The sequence below is a fragment of the Macaca thibetana genome, chromosome 19, assembly GCF_024542745.1.
Source record: "Macaca thibetana thibetana isolate TM-01 chromosome 19, ASM2454274v1, whole genome shotgun sequence".
In the NCBI taxonomy this organism is placed as follows: Eukaryota; Metazoa; Chordata; class Mammalia; order Primates; family Cercopithecidae; genus Macaca; species Macaca thibetana.
The window spans coordinates 49,415,379-49,428,533 of record NC_065596.1 but is presented as its reverse complement, the minus strand read 5'-3'; the positions used below and the strand labels follow the sequence as shown (position 1 = coordinate 49,428,533).

General features: G+C 44.9%; 1 protein-coding gene across 2 annotated transcripts in view; it reads right to left on the bottom strand.

Annotated features, from left to right (window-relative positions):
* Positions 1 to 13,155, bottom strand: part of CEP89 (centrosomal protein 89) — a 97,729-nt gene that overhangs the window by 47,379 nt on the left and 37,195 nt on the right. For both annotated transcript variants that reach the window (XM_050771982.1, XM_050771984.1), the window contains 5 exons: positions 10,761 to 10,979; positions 9,065 to 9,207; positions 4,534 to 4,584; positions 3,471 to 3,554; positions 728 to 831 (listed from right to left, as the gene is read on the bottom strand). In XM_050771982.1, the coding sequence (XP_050627939.1) occupies positions 728 to 831; positions 3,471 to 3,554; positions 4,534 to 4,584; positions 9,065 to 9,207; positions 10,761 to 10,979 (601 nt within the window). The remainder of the gene's footprint in view (positions 1 to 727; positions 832 to 3,470; positions 3,555 to 4,533; positions 4,585 to 9,064; positions 9,208 to 10,760; positions 10,980 to 13,155) is intronic.

The following is a 13,155-nucleotide window of genomic DNA, read 5'->3' as shown; positions in this document are numbered from 1 at the left end:
TGCCTGTAATCCCAGCTACTGAGAAGGCTGAGGCAGGAGAATCGCTTGAATCCAGGAGGCAGAGGTTGCAGTGAGCCAAGATCATGCCACTGCACTCCAGCCTGGGCAACATAGCGAGATTCTGTCTCGAAAAGAAAAGAAAAGGAAGAGAAGAGAAGAGAAAACAGAGACAAGGGAGCAATAATGGCCTCTCCTGAAGGCAACGCTATAGACAAGCACCATTCCAGTAGGACCTAGAGGGTGAGGAGTGCAGAGGGGCTTTCGGAGGAAGGACAGGTTGGAAGTGGGGCAACCTCAGTTGTCAGGGAATCTGCCAGGGCAGGGCGGATGGGAGCTGGTCATGCAAGCCTCATGAGCTTTCTGTTTTGGGAGGCCATTTTGATCTTTCTGTTCTCAAACCCTGGGAGCCAGCACTGGGGCCTAAGAAGGGATGAGACTCTCCAGGTCTGAGATGAAAAAATCACCCTAGAAAAATACCACCTCAGAAAATAAAAAGCAGAAAGCAACTATATTTCAGGTTTGAGAACCTACTTAGAATTTTAAAAGTCATCTTTAAAATATAAGTTTAGAATAATTTATTAGGGTTTTATTATACCTTATTAATTTCTTAGAAACTCTCCCTTAAAATATTTAAGAATGTAGTTATGCATTTGATAATTTTATAACATATTTTCTTATTATCATTTGTTTTAAGTTAGCAAAAGAGCAGAAACACAATGCCACTTGCCATTCCTCACTGGTAACAGCACTACTCTTATTTAACTCTTGGTGCAATTCTTCATTTTCTTTCACCACTTCTTGGACTCGCATCCTAAACATTCTCATTTCCTCCTGAAATAAAATGTACGTAAATTATAACACACACATACCCATGCATCTATATTTCTCAGTTCTGGTGCTGCTGCGGTGACTAAAATCAAATGGTAATAGCCATTTAGCAAGGTCTCACAACGGGCCAGCCTTCAACACTCGGTACCAGCACGAGTGGTGCCTGCTCTCAGGGAGCCTACAGTCTAGTGAGAAAGCACTAGGACCAAAGTACAAGAGGCAAAGAACCTGGGCTTTCAATATCGGATTCCTAATTTGCTAACATTGTTCTCTAACTGCCAAATACTGATAGAAAAGGCAGAGATGCCCATCAACACTGACATTTTCCTTTGTTTAAAGATGCAGGATAATAAACTAGAGGTTTTTAATACAAAAAATAACACCTTTTCATCCTTAATTAAAGCTAGATTTGGTGGGGAAGGGGTTAGTTAGTGTGGGAGTTGGAGGAAGCTCTTAATTTTTTTTTTTTTTTTTTTTTTTTTGAGACAGGGTCTTGCTCCGTCGCCCAGGCTAGAGTGCAGTAGTGCAATCATAGCTCACTGCAGCCTCAACCTCCTAGGCTCAAGTGATCCTCCCACCTCAGCTTACCAAGTACCTGTGCCACCATGCCTGGCTAATTTTTGTATTTTGTGTATAGACAAGGTTTTGCCATGTTACTCAAGGCTGCTCTTGAACTCCTAGGCTCAAGCAATCTTCCTGCCTCAGCCTCCCAAAATGCTGGAATTACAGGCATGAGCCACCACATCCAGCCAAGGCTATTAGTTTTGTCCATGACAACCATGAGAAAGTGTCTTACTAGCATCATCAGTCTGCAGAGCTTAATTGGCCATTAGCCGCAACACGAGGTCTGTCGCTGGGCCGGTTTTGATGCCTAACAGTCTATGTCTGTTTCAGCTCCCAACAGTCTGTGTGTGTGACACTTCAGCTGAGCCTCCGCCATCAGGGCTTTTCCAGTTTCTGTGTCCTGCACTGTCCTTTGGTGAGAATCTGAGGTGCCAATATTTACTCTGGTGTGCCTCTAAAATATTCTACTCCCAGCTGTCAGATGTTTATGCTTACACCCTTTTAACTAAAAGCAGCACTATCAAGTAGCTTCTCCTCTCATCCCTCCACCCAGACACACTCACTCACTGCTGGCAGTCCATGTGACTCTTTTTTGGAACAGGGATCAGGCAAACTAAAGTGTGCAAACCAGCTGGCTGTTTTTATAAATAAAGTTTTATTGGAACACGGCCTCGCCCATTATTTACATGTTATCCTCAGCTGCTTTCATGTTGCAACAGCAGGGCTGAGCAGGTACAAACAGAAACTGCATGGCCTCCAAAGCCTAAAGTACTTATTAACTTGCCCTTTACAGAAAGTGTGTGCTGACCCTGATTTAGAAGGAGCACCAAAATAATAATATTATTAGTTATTAGGACTGTTATATACTCAATTAGTACAAGATTCATACATGCTCTTAGAAAATTAAGCATCCAACACTAAGTCTAAATGAAAAGGATTAAAATTCCTTTCCATGGGACATGGACACAGGACAGCATCACTGACGAGGAACAAGCTGGGAGTCTCTTAAAGGACCCTCCCAGCTCAGGATCCCAGAACAACCAACATTTCTTTCACTGGATCCTTCAATTTCAGGGATCTATATGGACACTTAAATGAGGAATCCAGACGAATGCAGGAGGCACGGGAAGCCTCTCTAACCCACACCTGCGGTTAGAATGAGCTCCACTGCCCAAAGCCATTCCCACAAAACGGCGGTGGACAAGGCAGAAATGGATAAAAACCTCACTTCTTCTCCATGTCAAACAGCTCAGCAATCGGACTTCCCTAGGGTCAGCTCATCCTAGAATTAAGAAGCATCTAAGTTTGCCTAAAACATCTCCAGCCTTTCCTTCCCATGTCTGCCCAAATAGCCCTTCTTTTATTTGTTTGTTTTGTTTTGTTTTATTTTTGAGACAGAATCTTGCCCCGTCGCCAGGCTGGAGTGCAGTGATGCAATGCCAGCTCACTGCAACCTCCAACTCCCCGGTTCAAGCCATTCTCCTGCCTCAGCCTCCCTAATAGCTGGGATTACAGGCACGTGCCACCACACCAGCTAATTTTTGTATTTTTAGTAGAGACAGGGTTTCACCATGTTGGCCAGGATGGTCTCAATCTCCTGACCTCATGTGATCCACCCACCTTGGCCTCCCAAAGTGCTGAGATTACAGGCGTGAGTCACCGTGCCCAGCACAAATGGCCCTTCTAATGGTGGTGTTTGCAGCTGCAGAGTGCCAGAAAGAAGCGCTTCCCCACTGCTGTCTTCCCTGCACCCCAAGATCTCAGCCCATATGGGCTGGCTGTCCAGAAAGCCATGGCTTCTCATGCAGCACTGCTCTGACCCTCCATAATTCTCCCCTCACTCCCTATCCACCCCCCTGCTCTGCCAATCACTCCCTTACTTCCTCCCCTCTTCCTTCTTTCCCTCCCTCCCTCCATCCCACCCTGCCACACTCCTTCCTTCCTCCTTTCTGCCCTCTAATAAACATTTGATTATCTATAATACGCTGGGTATACCTACATTCAAAACGTTTCTATAAAATTTGAAGCAGTCCTATATTTTATAAATCTTGTCTCTTCTGAGACATTTGCCAGCCTACCTTGAGGGTGGCATTGAGCTCGTCCTTCTCTTTCATTATATCTTCATAAGCCAGCAACAATGGTGACAGGTATTTTATATCCAACTGAAGAAAGACAGCAAAAGAAGGTTAATATAGGCCAGCCACGGTGGCTCATGCCTGTAATTCCAGCACTTTGGGAGGCCGAGGCTGTGGATCACGAGGTCAGGAGATCGAGACCATCCTGACTAACACGGTGAAAACCTGTCTCTGCTAAAAATACAAAAAACTAGCCGGGCGTGATGGCGGGTGCCTGTAGTCCCAGCTACTCATGAGGCTGAGGCAGGAGAATGGCATGAACCTGGGAGGCAGAGCTTGTAGTGAGCCGAGATCGCGCCACTGCACTCCAGCCTGGGCGACAGAGCGAGACTCCGTCTCAAAAAAATAAAAAGAAAAAAAAATAAGAAGGTTAATATATTTCTTACATCTAAACACAACCAGCAAATTTTTAAATGGCAAGAAGTTACACTTGTTTGAAATGGTTTCTTTGGTTGCTGTTGTTATTGTTTTTTAAGGACCCTCCCAGCTCAGGATCCCAGAACAACCAACATTTCTTTTGCTGGATCCTTCCAATTTCAGGGATCTATATGGACACTTAAATGAGGAACCCAGAGGAATGCAGGGGGCACAGGAGGCATCTACAACACCCACACAGGCTTGGCCTCCTGCGGTTAGAATGAGTTCCGTTGCCTGAATCCATTCCCACTCTGCAGCCCAGGCTGGAGTGCAGTGGCATGATCTCAGCTCACTGCAACCTCCACCTCCCGGGTTCAAGTGATTCTCCTGCCTCAGACTCCCAGGTAGCTGGGACTATAGGCATGCACCATCATGCTCGACTAATTTTTGTATTTTTAGTAGAGACAGGATTTCACCATGTTGGCCAGGCTGGTCTTGAACCCTTGACCTCAAATGATCCATCCGCCTCAGCCTACCAAAGTGCTGGGATTACAGACATGAGCCACCGCGCCTGGCCTGAAATGGTTTTTAATAGCTATGCAAACACAGCCTGAAAATATGGGCCTGAAATTAAATAACTTTCACTTACCAACCAGGGTGGTATAGGGCCCTTGGATGGGAGGCCTTCAATATTTAAGCTCTAAGAACAAAACAAATATTGAAGACAAGTTAAACCACGCTTCCTCTGAAATTTCAAGTCTTAGATATTCTTAATCTAGACTGGGCATTGCCCATCTATGCATTGATCTATCTATCCATCTGCCTACCCACCCACCTGCCCGCCAACCCATCCATCCATCCATCCATCCATCCATCCATCCATCCATCCATCCACTCTCTCATATACCCTCCCATCTATCTATCTCTATGTATGTATGTATACATGAGAGAATATTTTTTCTGAAATGTTTGAGAGTAATTTGCAGATATAATGCCCCTTTTCCTCTAAATACTTGTATTTCCTAAAAACAAAAACATTAATATACTTAACCACAGTACTGTCTTGAAAATCAGGAAATCAACACTGATAACAATGCTATTTTCATAATATATATACAATATATATATGTATATATATTACTGCTCCTTGTAGAGCAGGGGTACCCCATAGGCAGTATGCCTAGAGTAGCCTATAGTAGGCTAGAGTAGCCTATACTACTATTTTCTAACCTAACCTATACGTTATCTTCAAATTTCATCTATTTTCCTACTAATGTTCTTTTCTGATCAAGGATCCAGTTCAGGGTCACATGTTGCATTTAGCTATCAAGTCTTTTATGTCCTCTTTTTTTTTTTTTTTTTTTTTTTTTGAGACAGAGTCTCATTCCATCACCCAGGCTGGAGTGCAGTGGTGAGATCACGGCTCACTGCAACTTCTGCCTCCTGGGCTCAAGCAATCCTCCCACCTTAGCCTCCTGAGCAGCTCAGACTGCTCAGGCGCACGCCACCATACCTGGCTAATTTTTGTATTTTTTGTAGAAATGGGGTTTCCCCATGTTGCCCAGGCCTCTCTTGAACTCCTGGGCTGAAGTGATCCTCCTGCCTCAGCTTCCCACAGTGTTGGGACTGCAAGTATGAGCCAGCACACCTGGCCCTTTTTGTTTTGTTTTGTTTTTTGTTTTTTTGAGACAGAGTCTCACTCTGTCGCACAGGCTGGAGTACAGCGGTAAGATCTTGGCTCACTGTAACCTCTACCTCCCAGGTTCAAGAGATTCTCATGCCTTAGCCTCCCCGAGTAGCTGGGACTACAGGTGTGTGTGCCACCGCACTTGGCTAATTTTTGTATTTTTAGTAGAAGCAGGGTTTCACCATATTGGCCAGCCTTGTCTCGAACTCCTGACCTCAAGTGATCTGCCCGCCTCAGCCTCCCAAAGTGCTGGGATTATAGGTGTGAGTCACTGCACCTGGCCTCCAGCCCTTTTTAGTCTTTAAAATCTGGAACATATCTAGTGACTGTTTTCACTGGATATGGAACTTTTTAATGTCACATTGTTGAGTGGCTGGATTTTGTTATCTTCCTTTAACGAGTACTGGTTTCTTTTCCTTCCTCCCTTCCTTCCTTCCTCCCTCCTCTCTCTCTCTCTTTTTCTCTCTCTCTCTCTTTCTTTCAGCTCCTAAGTTGCTTGTGGATCCCCTTCATGCTTCCGAGGCTTGTTTTTTCACCCTGGTCATGGTAAGTCTGTAGTAACCTTTCCTAAAAAGCTCTTTGAGCCATACCTCTCAGGCATGGCCCTCTTGTGCTCTTGACTCAATGCAAGGTCTCTCCATTGCGGCTGGGCAGAACTTGAAGGTTCCCAGTGCTGTGTGAGCTCTGGGAACCATGCAGCTCACAGCTCCCTGTTCTTATTTTCTGCCCAGTCTCTTGGAGTCTCATCCTACACATGTGCAGGGTGGTATTCCACAAGACTCCAAGGAGCCCATGCAGATTTATATAAGTAGCTCTTTCTCTCCAGGACTCCCTTCTTTCTGGTACTCTTGCCGTACAAATTCTAGTCTCCTCAGCTTCCCCAGACTCTCATCTCTGTTGAACTCAGGGAAGGGCTCAGCTCCGGCCCTTCCTCCCTGCTCTGTGATCTGAGACTGCCTCCTGACAGAAAGCAGATCACAGGCTCATCTATTTATCCTGCTGCTCTTGAGGGTCATAGGCCGGTACTGCCTGCTGTTTGACATCTGTAAACATTTGCATTACATATTCTGTCTGGTTTTCTATTTGTTTACAGCAGGAGGGAAAATCTGGTACAGAATCAATGGCCTGGACAAAATAATTATTTATTTCACAAAAGCTTTCCAACGTGAACACCTTAGTATCTAGGTAATTACTCACTCACTCTGCAAACGTTGGCAACTCGCTAAATCATTATGGACACTGCAACGCAACCCTTGTTTTCAAGGATTATACGACCTAGTAACAGAAATAAATACCACTAACACAAATGAACATGATATACAAAAATAGTATACGGTAGAATGCTATAAGTGCCTTAAGAGTGATTACAAACAAAAGTCTGCAATTGTTTAAAAGAGACAGAGGGCCAGGCATGGTGGCTCATGCCTGTAATTCCAGCACTTTGGGAGGCTGGGGAGGGTGGATCATTTGAGGTCAGGAGTTCGAGACCAACCTGGCCAACATGGTGAAACCCCATCTCTACTAAAAATACAAAAATTAGCTGGGTGCGGTGGAACACGCCTGTAATCCCAGCCACTCAGGAGGCTGAGAAACAAGAATCACTTGAACCCAGGAGGTAGAGGTTGCAGTGAGCTGAGATCATGCTGCTGCACTCCAGCCTGGGCGACAGAGACTGTGTCTGAAAAAAAAAAAAAAGACAGAGATCAATCACTTCTGGCTGGGTTGATCCGGGAAGACTGTCATGGAGAACGTGGCATTTGCACGGGGCAGAAGACAACTTGGGAGGAGGTTGTCCCTGGGCCTGTCTACCTGCCCCACGGCCCTGACCTAGCAAGCAGGTTTTGAATTATAGGACCCCAACAACTTTATTTGTTTTTGTTTAAAAGTTAGTATTATGTTAAGTGAAAGTCAGTCACACAAAGTCATGTCTTGTATGATTTCATTTCTATGAAATGTTCAGAATTGGCAAATTAATAGAGACATAAAATAGATCAGTGGTTACCAGGGGCTGAGTTGGAGGAAGTGGGCAGCAGGGTAATGTAGGGAGTGATTCCCAACAGGTTTGACACTTCCTTTTTTTTTTTTTTTTTTTTTTTTTTGAGATGGAGTCTCACTCTCTTTGTCACCCAGGCTGGAGTGCAGAGGCATGATATCGGCTCACTGCAACCTCTGCCTCCCAGGTTCAAGCGATTCTCCTGCCTCAGCCTCCCAAGTAGCTGGGATTACAAGTGCACATGACCACACCTGGCTAATTTTTTTGTATTTTTAGTATAGATGGAGTTTCACCATGTTGGTCAGGCTGGTCTCGAATGCCTGATTTCAAATGATCCGCCCACCTCAGCCTCCCAAAGTGCTCGGATTACAGATGTGAGCTACCATGCCCAGCTGACATTTCTTGATTTAACAGAAGTGCTCTAAAATTGATTGTGGTGAGGGTTGCATGATTCTGTGACTACAATAAAAACCACTAAATGGTACACTTTTAAAATGGGTATGAATTGGATGCTACGTCAATTATATCTCAAAGCTGTTATTAAAAAAAAAAAAAAAGTGAAATGTAAGCCCTCCTTCAAAAAGCAACTCAGAAGCCCATGAGGCCTGAACTCCCAGGAGCTGCGGGAGAACACCGTGTGCCTCCCCGCCCTCTACCCCTGCAAGAGCCCAGCCAGTAGTGCCTCCCTCTCCTGTATCCACAGTGTTGCTCACATCCTCATAGCCCCGAGCTCTGTAAGAGTAAGGACCTGAGCATTGGTTCATCTGGCACTCCTCCCAGCATCTCATGCAGTGACCTGCTCAGCGAGAGTGTGTGGAGTTGGACTCTGCAACTATCCTTAGAACTGAAAACTCTCCTTTCCTTTCCAAGTTCATGCACTGACAACAGCTGCAACTTCCAGGAACGTGACTGAGAAGGGAGCAGCCGACACAGACTTTCATTCTTTTACTTTTGTTATTTTTTTTTTTTTTAATTTTCGAGACAGGGTCTTGCTCTGTCACCCAGGCTAGAGTGCAGTGGCGGCGTGATCTCAGCTCACTGCACCCTCGACCTCCCATGCTCAAGAGATCCTCTTTTCTCAGCCTCCTGAGTGGCTACAGGCATGCGCCACCACACTCAGCCAAGTTTTAAAAATCTTTTATTTGTAGAGACTAGGTCTCGCTATGTCGCGCAGGCTGGTCTCAAACTCCAGAGCTCAAGCAATTCTCCAGCCTTAGCCTCTGAAAGTGCTAGGATTACAGGCACGAGCCACCTCATCCAGCCTCTTTTACTTTGTACGCTTCTGTATTGTCTCAATGTTTTAGTCTTTATTGCCTTTATTATGGGGAAGAAGGGAGGGAAGAAGGCAAAAAACAGAATGGTTCTTAGAAACATTGTGCCTTGGACACAGCTTTTCTTACATCAAATTATAATAAATAAGAACCTCTCAAGATCGGAAATCAATTCAACAGTAAAGGCTAAAAAATCCAAAAAGCTGATTTTCACAATTGGAAACATTACCTCTTCCTTGGACAAATGCCTGAATTTTGTCTGATATCGACTGAGTTCTACATTCAAACGATGGACAGTCATTTTCAATCCATCATTTTCATCCACCAGTTCTTGAGCTTGTTTTCGCAGATAAAGTAATTCAGGTGCAGCAACTAGGGGAAAAAATTTAATATTATACTATAAGAAATAATGTCAGATTTATCCAGATTTTATTTAAATTGCAAATCATTTGCTTTTCCTCCCTCTTTCACTCTCAGAGGCAATGAACTGCGTGTGTGTGTGTCTGTGTGTGTATGTTGCGTCTATGTGTGTGTGTGAATAAAAGTTACAACATTTTTAAACACTGAATAGTTAACATTATATTGGAAGTTTGTGGAAGTCTTTGCATGTACAATAAAGTAAAATAAAAGTTTCAAGTTGGAAAGGAATAGTCATGTTTCAGATGACATAAAAATATGTGCTTTGAAAAATCATATAGAATACATGGAAAATGTATTACAGCTAATAACCTTCCCACATAATAGCAATGTCCTATTAGAAAACAAAACAGAAAATAGATCCCACAAGGTAACAGCACAAATAATATACAGTGTCTAAAAATAAATGTGCCTAAGATAAGAATTATGCAGGGTCTATATGAAAAAAACTGATACCACCTTACTTAAAGCTATATTATTAGTTTTATATAAATAGAAAAAGGTATAGAGAAAATATTGGTGAATATTTTTATAACTTTAGAGTTAAAAATGACTTAATGCCAAGGGTATAAGTCATAAAAGAAAAACATTTTATAGATTTAGCCCAATTATCAACAAACTAAGAAAATATTACACCTATGACAAAGGGATAAAATCTTTCATATGTAAGGAGTTCCTGCAAATCAATAAAAAGAAGTCAAGTGTCTCAATGTAAAGTGGGCAACTTGGCCATGCATAGTGGCTCATACCTATAATCCCAGCCCTTTGAGCAGCTAAGGAGGAAAAATCCTTGAGGTCAGGAGTTTGAGACCAGCCTGGGCAACACAACGAGGCCTCATTGCTATTAAAAAAAAAAAAGCTTAGCCAGGCATGATGGCGTTCACCATCAGGAGGCTGAGGTGGGAGGATCACTTGAGCCCAGGAGTTCAAGGTTATAGTGAGCTCTGATCACTCCACTGTAGTCCAACCTGGGTGAAAAGAGTGGGATGCTGTCTCTAAAAAATAAATAAATAAAGTGGATAGCTTTACGAAAGAAAAAGAAAATGACGTGCAAAGATATGAAAAAATATTCAGGTTCATCAATAATAAAAGAAATACAAATTAAATACTATTTCTTTTTTTAACCTATCAAATTAGCAAGGAAAATATAATCATTGATAAGTTTATGGTAAAGGAGGAATTTTTATATGCTTCTCTTGCAGATAAAAACTGAAGTGAAATATATGTAAGCTAAGCATCAAGTTCCAAAAGAAGTATTGGAATTTCTTTGTTTTATTTTTGTAAATTCAGCTTCTTTCCAACCTGAGGAATTTCTTTAGTGTAATAATGATATAGCAGATGAAATAAAATCTCAACAAACGTAAAGATAGTAACAAAAAAACCTGAAATATTACAGCATAAATTACCAACACAAATATCAACAAATATCATGACATAAAATATTAACTCTCAAAATAATTGAGTGAAGTCCTGCTCGTTCCTCTAATAAAGGCACTGTCCATCCCCACCTTCCTGTGACGACGCCTTCTCAGCCTCTTTGAGTTTTCTCTTCTCTTTTTCCATTCCTTTAAGTTTTAACTGTAGTTCTTTCATTGCTTGTTTCACTGTGTTTAGTTTAAGGGTAAGGCTTTGATTCGTATTGTTTAGGTGCATATTTTCTTCTTTTAATGCCTCAAACTTTTCTCTGGTTATTTCTGTATATCTTTGACGTGCTCTACCAGTTATATCTGAAAAGGTTCAGGGGAAAAGTTTTAAAATGTTAATTGATGTTGACAATGTTATATCAAAGTCACCTGACTTTGTTCCAAAAACCACATCAGGCCTGGTGCCATGTTCTTTGGTCCCTGGGAAGGGAGTGGCTTGTACAGGAAAGAGTAAGTCGCCTGGTGAGGTCACAGCAGGTGGCAGGAAGAGAAGTACTGAGGGGAGGCCAGAGAGGGAGGCCAGAGCTGCAGAAGGCCATGCCGATTACGATGTGGCGTGGTAGGTTCATCATGCAGGGCAGCAGGAGCCAGCAGGGCTTTTAGGCAGAGGTGTGAGAAGGAAGAGGCTCTGCTCTCGGGTGAATTCCTCAGGCCAGCAGGGAAGAAGGCAGGTTAGGATGAGGCCCAGCCCAACAGCCAAGGGGCAGCACTAGAGTAAGGACAGAAAGAAAGTGACACGTGAGAGCAGGACTTAGGGGTTGGTAGCTGGCTGGGTGCGGGCAGTGAGAGAGAAGCAGACCCAGGATGACCGCCCAGGTCTGTGTCTGGCAGATGCTCCCCCAGATGAGGAGCACACTGTGAAGAGCAGGTGGGGACGGAAGACGAGGGGAGGCAGGCTCGGGCTGGGACACAGGCCCAGAGTCCCACGGGCAGCCTCTGCTGGGGAGACTGATGAGTCGCTGGCCTGTGGGCAGCACCTGAAGGCACCAGGGTGAGGAGAAAACAGACGTCACATAGGACCTTAAGAAGGAACAGCAAGAAAATAGGGTGGAAACCAGCGCTGCTCCACGGGGAGATGTGCTCCGAGAGGTCACAGGAGGTGAGGCTCCCATGGGCCCCTGGCCAGCGTACCTCCCAGGGGAGGGATAGGCAGAAGCAGGGTTTCCACACAGGCAAGGGCAGGATGGCTGATGGCTCCAGAGAGCCTGGCCCGACCCCTGACACACACGCATCCAATCCCTAACATGCGAAAGGTGAGGCTCAGAAATGGGAAACTCCACAGCTGCACAGAAACAAGGGAACCCTGAGAAATCCCAGAGAGAAAACAGTTGAGATGAGACTGAAGATGGACGCCACAGCCTGAAATGTGCCAAGAGAGGACAGCTAGAAAATGGGGGGTGGCTCCAGGGATATGCCTTGCCCTGGTAGGAGTGGAGACACAAAGTGGCCTAGAAAGAGCCAATGAGGTTAGGCCTGGTGGCTCACATCTGCAATCCCAGCACTTCGGGAAGCTGAGGTAGGAAGACTGCTTGAGGCCAGGAGTTCGAGACCAGCCTGAGCAACATAGCAAGACCCCCATCTCTACAAAAATCAATCAATAAATAAAATTATACTTAAAAAGCAGCAGCTTGAAACAGCTGATGAGCTGTCGAGTTAGATAACCACAGTGGGAATAGCAAGGGGTTAACCCACCTGACCCAGGCAGCAACAGCAGAAATGTGTGCCCCTCCTCAGGCAGAACACACAGGCCCTGAGGGCAGAGGGGCAGGGCAGGCCAGGAGGCCGGAGAAAGCCAGGAGGAAGAGGGGTCCCCACGGATCCCAGCTGGCCTCACATCCTGCCCATCCCCATCAGTCGCTGGAGGCAGCAGTCGATACAGCTTGGCAGCCTGCTGGCTCTCTCTCTCCAGGCAGGGTGCAGTAAACAGAGAATCCCCATGTAAGCAGCATCCCCATGCGGGCCACAGGGAATCTCAGGGACCCCAACAGGCATCAAACAGCAGAGCCAGAGAAGCATCAATGGCAAGTGAGAGAGGAGAAGGGGCTGCAACACAAACCCTAAGGCTGGATGCGCAGTTATGACTTTCAGAGAGACGTAGTCAGTGTCTTACAGAAATCATGGACGTTAACATTTGATCAACAGCATAAACTGAAAGGATGGGCTGAGCCGCAGCATACACATCACGAAGAAGGAATGCAGGGCACAGAAGTTAGAGCCCCAGCAATCGCCCAGAATACAGCACTGAAAATGCTGAGATTGAAAGGGTGCAAATAAAGTCAATCTGACACGGAGGAGACTTAAAACAGGATTTTCAGAGGAGTGACGCTGATGGCAGCAGCGGCCCATCCAGAGTGGCCGCCGCACAGACTATCTAGAGCCGGGAGGCGTGGCCCAAGCCTCTTGCTCCATGGAGCAGGCAGGAGCCCCCCCTCCCTGGATGCCGCTGCAGCTGCCCAAGTCCGGCTGCAGACCCGAGAAT